Below are 10753 nucleotides of genomic sequence, written 5' to 3' on the forward strand. Positions count from 1 at the left end.
TATTTTTTTACATTCTCGCTGGAATCACTGAATGGGACTTTTGAGTTAAATGATCAGTTTCTCGTTTCGCTTTCGTCAGGCCATGTCACCTGTCAGCCTCAGAGTAGGAAATACCATCGCCAATCCATCTGATAGTGCACGGAACATGTTGTATGTATAATGCATTTTGCCCCCCCGAAATTCACTTTGCCCCCCGAAAAAGAATTCCTCGTGCCGCCACTGAAGAAAGGTCCTCTACGATTTTTTCCACATCTGACGAGCCGATCCACTAAATCCAAACGAGAAGAATACGTGGATACCTTGAAGAGACGAAACCACAATAGCAATCCACCATATGACTTCCACATCAACAGCACTGGCCAGGAACATCAGTATCCAACACAGACCAAGAACAGAGGACACCTAGATCAAAAAAAAAAATGAAAATCGTGATTATTATGAACATTATCGATTCAGCTAGATTAACTGCAAAGAATATTAGTTTACATGGCAAATGGGTTTAATTCATTGCATTGGTCCCATGAAGAGGAATTCATACCTTCATTTTCACATCCCATATTTCCGTGGTTCTTTGATGTCCCACCCCGAGTCATTCTTAGTTGGCCTCACCAGTGTGAGAAGATAAGTCAATGAGAATGTTGTTATGCGGAAATGCTCAAATAACCGTAAATGTACAATGGTTGCAAGTTTCTTGAGACAACAACCCCCAACTTGCTTCTCCCTTGTTGTACACTCTAAAACTTGGACCGTAATTTTTACGGTAGAATCCTTGGCAACGTAGTGACCATAAAAACGAATAAAAACATCCGTCTCTCAACACGCGATATTCAAATTTCCCGGGCGCCGAAAATAGCATTTAAACACAATCTGTAAGGACAATTTAGCTATTTACTTTTTTTTTTAATTGGAAGATGCAACACTTTAAACACACACACACCCACACACAACCCCTCCCCCCCAAAAAAAGTGAAATAGTGATTAAATTTTACGGTAAATAACCGCAAAGTTGACAGTGTATGGAACACATTAACTCTTGCGTTATACTTTAGCATACCTTTGTGAAAAGAATACATTCTCTCCAACCATTTTCATTGCGTGATTTTTGCTGCAGTGTGTTTGATTGATGTCTTGTTTTTCGTAGCATAATAAGCGTCACAGTGACAAGGATGATATTCATAATAAGACAAAACGCTACGGGTATCCCAAATGCAAGCAGAGTCGCTTGTCCAGAGTGAAGCCAACATGATGTAGCGTCATATACAGGGATCAAACTTGAATGAAGACACTCGCATAAATGTAGGAACAACATTGTTAGAACAATAGGCAAAGGTAACCCCCAACCTGTAAGTTGTAGTAAGAGGTGAACCTTAAAACCTTCATTAAACTGCTGCGTCACACGCCATGCAAATCTGTAGAGGAGCATTCCCGCCAAAATAGTTGTCCACGTGAACATAGCCAGCCAATAGTAATGAGTTATAATTGCAAATATGATGCATGGCGTATCTGAAAGAGGCACCGTGTTGGACAAAATGGTACACAATTGAGCGGAAAAGAGCGAAATTGAAAGTGAGATGACTCCACAGCCATAGATATTACGAAGCTTTTTAAATTTGACGTACGTAGTAAGTGTTCCAAGCGATCCAATGAGGGAGAAAGAGGTGGTTGTAATACTAACAATGTCAGTAGGCTTGAAAAACCGAGAATTCGATCTTTCTTCTATGTTTTTTCCCAACAACGAATTGATGCAAACCTGCGCCTTACCGTCATACAAAAGTACGAAGTAATATTCAGCGATTTCCTTATCGTTGTAGATCAGAATCGTGCCATTTTCATTGACAGTATACTCTTTGGCGTTCAAAGTTACGAAAGCGCATTCCAGATTCGGGTTATCAACTTCATTACCGCACACTAGTACAGTACGTTGCCCGGATACATCAGCGGACTCCAAAATACGCTTTTCATAGTAAATCATATATTTCGTGGCTATATAGATTTGATCGGTCACGTATAACACTATGTTCTCATGGAGGAAAGAAGAAACATGCAAAAATTCAAACGGGCTTCCCGAGTACCAATTTTCCTTGCATACGGTATTCATTGATTCGTCCTGTGATCTTTGTTCGCATGATATGAAGGCGTCAACGTTTGTTACACCACAGAGATACTGATCTTGTCTTTTCAACTGCGCTTTATTTTCAATCATGCGAAATAGCTCAAACCCGTATTCCGGACCAAACTCAAAAGCTGTCCACTGCTTCCGATTATCAGACATCATCATATAACTATAATCATGTTTAGCTACCTTTCTATTCCATGGCTTGCCCAGTGTTTCTTTCAAACATTGAGTTGTTTCAATCTGCGACGATGTGCTTCCAAAGAAAAACGTACTTTTTTGCCGAGTACAATTCCAATTGTTAATAACATGTAAATGTGAATGGTTATTTATTACACAATGACCAGACAGTGACAGGGAATAATCAGGTCTACACGTAATCGCACGGCATAATTGTGTCGCTCGATCAAGGACTTCTCCAGGTGAACATTGGACTTCAGTTGGTGTAGTTGGAATTGATCCAGCAGCTTGGAACTCCCACATATCCCGATACACTGATTGAAATGAAATGTGACATAAAAGCTTTGATGAAGGAGGTATGTCACCATTACAGAACGCGCAATGAGGATTTTTGTACACCAATCCTCTGTTGGGTTCGCAGCGCTCGAGAACATATGATTTACATGCTGAGGACATTGAAACATTTGAAGATGTCGGACAATCATCATTGAAGCAGACACGAAGACGGTTTCCGACTTTATACTCATTCAGCTTGTCTAGGTCATAGCTATTATATGGTGTGGGCTTATTTTTACTGAAAAATGTTGTTCCCCCTGCATCGAGTGCTGATTTGAAGCACACAGCAGAGTCGGCAGAAAACGTATTCCAAGGATGAATTTGCCTAAGATCACGATAATGGCAAATGGTGCAGAAAATATTACGAAAGTTGTAGCCAAAATCGTCAAAAACAGGCATTCCATTATTAAGTCGACCGCATTCCGATTTAATCAAGTTTTCTTTCCAAGAATGTGGACATGATGCTACTAATTGGACATGATTAAACTCTCGTATTTTATGACATGCGTGCGACTTCGGATCTACCCAAGACATCGACGTAACATTTTCAGTTATCGTTAAGTCACAGTAAGAGTTGAAATCGATGCAACAGTCTCCAAACTGTAAGCATTCTACGTCACAACGACATGTGGTATGATCGTTGTGATTGCATCGCCCTTCACAACTCTCGTCGTGAGAAATAGATGTGGTCACCTCCAAGTCATCAAGTTGTAAGACTGACGAGAAAAGAATCATTGTAAATCATTATAATTATTGCAACTTCACAGCATTTTGATATCATTCAGAAAGTATATTTACTAACAAAGAAACGTAGCTCTGCCAAGATATTAACACGCTTAAATAAAACTCACAAACACTGAGGAATGCAATCGGATATATCAAACCTTTTGTACAATAGTGATGACTTCGAAACAATCCATAATTGCAACAGGTGCCGCTTACAATACCGAATTTTGGGTTGAAATAATTTTCAAATAAAATTGCAGCTTGTGTTAAATTTGATGCATTGTCTTGAATATTAGGGTTCCTTGTTGTTTCACACAACGTAAATGACTGTGAATATAAACGTAGGTCGAATGGATGAGCGTCTGTGGAACATAGCTTGTACCATTCTGTGCTGTTTGGATGACTACGAACATCAATCGTAAATAGATTTGTGGTGAATCCATCTACTGGTACCAGACGCGCATTCAATGTTACCAGAGCGGTCGTGTCTGAAATGAAACAATATTAAATAAAAATTAATTAAATGAAAGTGGATCAGGATGTGAAAATATCCATATTCTATCACAAATCAAAAAATAAGAGAGTATAAAGTATACTATTAATTATCTTACACAATGCATATCTTGTGACAACTAAGCATTAAAATGGTTTTTGTTATAAATAAAATGTTCGGCTCGAAGGTTTATGGCTGATAAAAGCGAGACGGATATACGCAAAATCGCGGTTTCCTATTCTTAATGGATGTAATTATTTTCGAAGTGATATTAAACCAAATTATTGAAATAAAACTATATTTTTTGAATTATTTGAATCAATATTGCAAATAATGTCTTTATATACTCTTCAAAAAAAGTCTGGAAACTTTCCAAAACGGCTTTATATCAGAAATATTTGAATCTATATCCATTAATGCAAACATTGTTCTTTCCTGTCAAAAATGACACCAAATTTGTGACGATAACTTTGGAAGGCAAGGAGGTCTCAAACAAAATGTGCCAAATCTGCCATTGTCTGCGCCATTTGCATCAGTAAACATGAATAAGGAATATCACACTGTTTCATTAAAAACGATTTCAAAGTGCTGCCAATCTGATGTACCGGTCTTCTGCAGCCGTTGTTTTCTTGGGCGGCCACTTCTGGGTCTGTCTTTGACATCTCCGGTCTGACGAAACTGGGCTTTTAGCTTGGAGATCATACTGCGGGAAACTCCAAACGTTGCCGCACTTTGATTCTGAGGTATGCTAGCCTCAAGCTGGCCAATAGCTCGAGCCTTATCCAGATCTGATAATCAAACCATGGTTGATTAGAATTTTCTTGCACTTGACCATTATAAAGAAGTGACCAGCAAGAGAGATTGACTTGCGTTAATCCATTTGAATCCACATGTGGAACCATCCTAGCACTTTTGTATTCAACATGATGTACGGCAAACAACTTTTCATTCAGTCTTTTATAGATGCATTAAGGGGGTACTACACCCATTGCAATTTGCATTTTTTTGCATGTTGTGAAGAAATGAGAAAAAGAAATTGGACAAAGTGGTATGCAAAATGAAGGGGCAAATCTTCTCGTTCAATTGGTGGCATCAGTATCAATGACGCGTACATGCTTCTAATGGTATAAGCCAAAAAGTGGTACATCACTGATGTTTTAAATTCGCTTCATTTTGGAAAGCTTACTATCAACGGATTTCGTTAAAATTTTGGATATGTGTTGCTAACACATTAGGGAAATAATGTTGATATGTAAAATGGGAATACGTGGTCCCTGATTTCTTTTATGACTTCATGAACTTGGTGCTCCACAACTATCAAAAAACGAACCGGTTAAAATGCTTCTATTTTCAATGTCGAGCTATATTTTGTATTTTGAACTTGCGACACTATGTCACTGAAACTTAATTAAGCCATAGGTAACAGGTTACCACAACCACACTACAGCAATGTTGAAAAAGATTGTATTTTTTGTCACCTATACCACCATATTAGGTAGTTTTCAGTAAGCTTCATTTTTGTGATTTTGGTAACTATTTTATATTTATTTGCCCAATCCATCTCAACTAGGGAATCTAAATTGTACTCACCATTTACATCCCAAGGTATTTTAGTATATCCACCTCACACATTTCCATTATATATCCAGTAACAGACAAAATATCAAAATTGATGCCTCATTATGACATGTATGATATCACAGACTATCACATGTATTCAAAATTGATGCCTGAATTTGACCTGAACCAATTGACCTATAACCTGACCTTTGATGACCTTATAGCCTTTTTAAATCTCTTTTCCTAACAACACATTATAGAAGATACATACATGGTGTAGTATTAAATTGTCTATGTGGAAGAGATTAGGCCTATTTATTTTATTCAGTGTTATAATCAGTGAGTACATTTCTATAGATAGTATAACAAAGGATTTAATGTATTCTATTCATGTATTCTACTTGGACATGTTCAATAGAATAAATTATGGTTTGTTATGAAACACACATCTCAGTTACCAGGATACAGTAAACAAAAAATATATAGGGCTAAAATGATTTTCTAAAATGGTTTAAAACCACTTTGTATGTAGAGATATTTTATAAGTTCAGGACATGAGATGATGAACATATTTATATACTTCATAAATTTGCAACAAAAAAAAAAGAAGATGGGTACTGATGAAAATCAGGGTATTATATCGCCTTAAACCACTCGTTTATTCATTCAAAGCAATAAGATGAGCGCAGACAATGGTCAGTTTGGCAAATTTTCTTTGAGACCTCTCTGTCTTTCAAAGAAAGTTATTCAGCCGTGGAATAAGTTATCGTCACAAATGAGGTGTCATTGTTGACAGGAAAGAACAATGGTTTCACTGATATGAAACAATGTGGAGATATATTTCAAACATTTCTGATATGCAGCCATTTTTGAAAGTTTCCAAACTTTTTAAAGGAGTTTATATAAATATAAAAAATTTCCTCTATGTTGTCATTGCTTCTCCCTATACAATATTTAACACAGTTAAGTTAAAGGGGAAGATTGTAATGTCATCTTTCCCTGGGAAAGATCTGACATCAGGTCAAACCACGGCCAGACGTTAACATGAGTAGGTTTATTTCACCTTGAAGTTATGGATAGTCTTGTAAATACGGGATAACTTCCCCTAGTCCATCCAATATGCCATGAAGTGGTAGTCCTCTGAAGTCAATATCAGGTAACATAAACACAGACAAGACAAAACAGATGGAAAGATGGGTAATGCATTACTCAGTGTTGTATTCCAGGGAGAACCAAAGCTACCAAGTCCGCACATGATTTTATCGAACGTCTCCCAGTGATGTTCCACCTGCATGATCCTCCTACCATCGAGTCACAGTGCGAGCTCCGCTCCAAGATATCAACAATTGACGATCTTCTTGTTACGGTAACTGCAAGAAAAATGCAGCTGCAACAACCCCTTATACCTGGAATTCATTGATTCGATTAAAGTCTTCGATCTTGTAACCAGGAGCGGTCTATTCAAGATGCTACCTCTGATTGGCTGTCCAACGAAAATACTGAGCATCATTTGTTTCTTTTATGATAGGATGATGAGTACTGTCCAGTTCGATGGCCCAATGTCTGAAGAATTGGTGTCAGGAGTGGGGTAAAGCAAGGATGCGTGCTTCGCACCAGTATTGGTTGGCATCTTCTTTGCCCTGCTACTCAAGCACGCCTTCAAGTCATCCACAGAAGTACATTCACTCATGATCTCATGCCTAACTCTTTAACATCGCACGTCTGAAGGCCAAGACCAAAACAAGGGAAGTGCTGATTAGGCATATGCTATATGATAGTTGCCCACTCCGAAGTTCAGCTACATAAACTGATGGACCAGCCTGCGATCTCTTCAGCCTAACCATCAACCTTAAGACTCAAGTCATGAGTCAGGGCAACGACCAGCAACTGGTGGTCGTTCACCAATTCACTTACCTTGGCTCTACTGTCACAGACAATCTATCTCTGGATGCCGTCCTCAACAAAAGGACCAGCAAGGCTGCATCCACTCTCTCTAGGCTAGAAAAGTTTGGGAGAACAAGCCGCTTACCAATACCTCAATTATGGAGGTTTACAAGGCATGTGCGGGGCACTTGTAGACGGTGTGTGTGGACGTAGGTTGTTGTTGCTCCAGTTTTTGTATAACTTTTTCATTTGCTTTCCGAGGAAATGTAGTTACCTTTGGATTGAGCACAAAGCTTCAAAGGGTTCTTCAAGCGCTTGACCGTGATCATCTTGAGCCTCCTGTGTGGAACAAATTTCCCGCCATTGGCACGGGGGCAGAGTCACGACCTCGAAGACAATTCCAGCGGAGCCGCCATTGAACTGCAACATGCAGCGGACAAGTTGGGATACTGAATATACTAAATCACCACCATCCGTTAATGCTTCTGTCAAGGGTGACACCCACACACTACCGTTGAGAATAAGAAAGAAAAAGAAGGAATCTCCTGATACCCAGAAGCGAGATAAACAGAGACATGTGAGTTGGCTTTACAAGAAAAAGAGCTCGGAAACTATCTCAAAACTTTTTGAACTTCAGTCAACACATGGACTAAAAATCCTCCAGTTAAATGGTATCCAGGCTGAAAAATTGAATGAACTTGTGCTAGTTAACACACCTGTAATTTCTGAGGGGTCCCAGCGTAAATCATTTGACTCGGAAAATGAGCTGGACAATCCAGATTGTGAAGTTCCAGCAGATAATAGTGTGCATAGAGGTAATGACTCGGAATTGGATATCCCAGCTGAAGTGCCACACCCTTATCGAGTTGATGAACTGGTTGTGGAAACCCCCCAGCCACAGACAGTGTAGATTCAGAAGCCGAAGCAAAATGTGCTAATTGTCTCAGACCAGATTATAAGATTTTTGGAGGACTTTGCTTAGGACCTATTGCGACGACGGTGACACAAAGTACTGCAGCATGGCGTGCCGGCAAAACATCTTCCTAGTATTATACCGCACTGTTTGCTAGAAGGGTAATGATAATGCTGAGTAATAAATGACCTCGGCAGCAGTATGAAGTTCTAATGGGAACTCTGTGAAACTTATGTTAACCAGTGATGGTACAAAAGTTGTTCAATGTACATAAAGTCTTCAAATTTCGGTTCGCGGTTCTTGTGTATTGGGGAGAACAAAATACGCCAAAGACGTTAGTAGAGGCAACAGTGCTTGATTTTTGTAGACTCAAAGTAGCGGCAGACTGAAAATATCTCAATCATCGAACTGTGGTATTTTGCTGGACTAACATAGTGGAGCAGAAAGCTTGCTCAAGTGATCTCTGAGAGAGGAGCGTATGGTCAACCATTGAAGACCATTTGGAAAGCACTAGCGCAGCAGCTAGGATAGTGAAACATAGCCTTCCGGACTTGGACTGAGACTGTGGTAGACCAGGGTTTCCTTTGGGTAGACAAGATCTTGGACATTGTCGGACCTTGGATCAAGAACTGAAACATCAAAGGAATGTCATCAGAACTTCAGCCAATCAAGATCACCAGGCTTATAGATAAGTAACCATAGTAAAAGGAAATCTGTATGATATTAAGGTTAATTCTTGTATGACATTGTAGAGTGATTTGATTGATAGCCATACTGCACTAATTGATAAATAATCATAAGTTGTTTGATATAATAAATGATGTGTTTGTGTGTTTAGTGTTGAGTGAACTCGGAAGCAGGTGATTTTGGCCTGGGGCATTTTAATGACCGTATCAGAATATGTTTACTACTTCACTTACTGCTACATATTACTCCTGCGTTATCATTCCTGCATTCACAATTAGCTGTTATCTGCCCCTTAAGACATGAATCAAAGCTCCCGTCACATCCGTAAGATTTAAGTTTCCCAAATACCTCCTTTGGTGTGTTTTCTGACCCTTTATTTGGAATAGTAAGCGCAGCGAAGGCCCGATCGTATCCAAACTGATTACACACAAACTGGGCATTCATAAGGTTCCAACCGTCGGTACAGATCCTACCCCATGATACACCATTGGAGACTTCCACAATAGCCTTTTCAGTTGGATTACCGACAAGTCGAAGAGGTATGGTATCATCTTAATACGAAACAAAATTCAATTAGGTTTTTGTGTTTTTCATTCTACTATACTGAACTTACCAAGTCATCTTACGGTTTCAGGCCGGAAGAACAGAGGGGAGAGAAACGGGACATTGGAAAGATACTGATAGTCTGTTTTGCAAGAGATACGTGTGTTTAACTCTGATTCAACTTAGTTAGACTATTCAACAGTCTAGCTTCATTATAAGAGTACGAGTCCAAACTCGCAGGATCAATGGTTCAAGTCCTGGTCGAAATGCTGTTTTTCTTCCTTTACCCCCTTAATGGAAATGTTTACGATAGACCATTAACTTCGTAAATTAATTAGCAAAGAGGCTACTAAGGGAACCTAAAAATTCATCCGCTAACGACACGTGGAACTGAAACGGAGCCCATGTGGGTTATGCGCTTGCTACCGACAGGTCTTGACTTTGTGTAAAAGCTTAGGGATAAAATCAAAACTGCCTGTCCAGGTGGTTCCGTCCGGTTGGAGCCAGGTTTTATTGTTCTAAACAATGGAACGCTGGTATCCACTGGTCAACTTGCGGTCGAATTTTGATTTCATTCCTTCACTGTTATTAACAATAGCTTACTCGGTGAGCATCGCATACTCAGAATGTGGTCTTGACTGCACGGATTCGTGTTTATAATGGCACCAACTTTATATAGGTCTATGAAAGCCTCTTCAGTTTTGGTGCTTGTGTAGTATCCCATAAACGAAGGAAAACCGAGGCCTTTACAAATACCATGTAAGGAGTCAATGACGTAATCGATGTTAACTTGCCCAGGTTCCATACACGTAGCTCTCCATTTATCGTACCCCTCAAATTTGTACTCTAGGCGTCCATCGTACGGAGTGGTACCATTCACTAGACGCCACGCCAAGAAAGAAAGAAAGAAAGAAAGAAAGAAAGAAAGAAAGAAAGAAAGAAAGGGGCCAGATATATCAAATCATAATGTGACCGGCTCGGACAAATCCAGGAACAAGTCGCTTTTTTGACATTTCAAAATATGGATAATTTTGTAAATGATACCTTTATTTTTCAACAAACCTCTTTTTAAAATGATACCTTTATATTTTTAACCGATTGCTATTCTGAGTAATGGGCCAATTAGTTTCCTGCCTAACATATGATTAAATATGGATTATCATATTCCAACTGTTGTTTACTAATTAAATAAAGGTCTTTTTAATAAGTACTTCTCAAGGATTTGAAAGTTCACTTAGCCGCAGTTTGTGTCACTCACGGACTTTGCGAGCGCGTAGCGCGAGGCGTTTAACCGAGCGCGTTGCTGGCGCAACCTCTC

At 39.2% G+C, this 10753-nt stretch overlaps 1 protein-coding gene across 1 annotated transcript; it reads right to left on the reverse strand.

Annotated features, from left to right (window-relative positions):
• Positions 1-234: 234 nt before the first annotated feature.
• On the reverse strand, positions 235-7098 carry LOC140138201 (uncharacterized). The gene is made up of 4 exons (XM_072160120.1): positions 7023-7098; positions 3697-3843; positions 1055-3345; positions 235-402 (listed from the first exon to the last, which is right to left on the reverse strand). The coding sequence occupies exons 1-4, from the start codon at positions 7096-7098 to the stop codon at positions 235-237; spliced, it is 2682 nt and encodes an 893-aa protein (XP_072016221.1).
• Positions 7099-10753: the final 3655 nt, after the last annotated feature.

The sequence above is a fragment of the Amphiura filiformis genome, chromosome 17, assembly GCF_039555335.1.
Source record: "Amphiura filiformis chromosome 17, Afil_fr2py, whole genome shotgun sequence".
NCBI lineage: Eukaryota > Metazoa > Echinodermata > Ophiuroidea > Amphilepidida > Amphiuridae > Amphiura > Amphiura filiformis.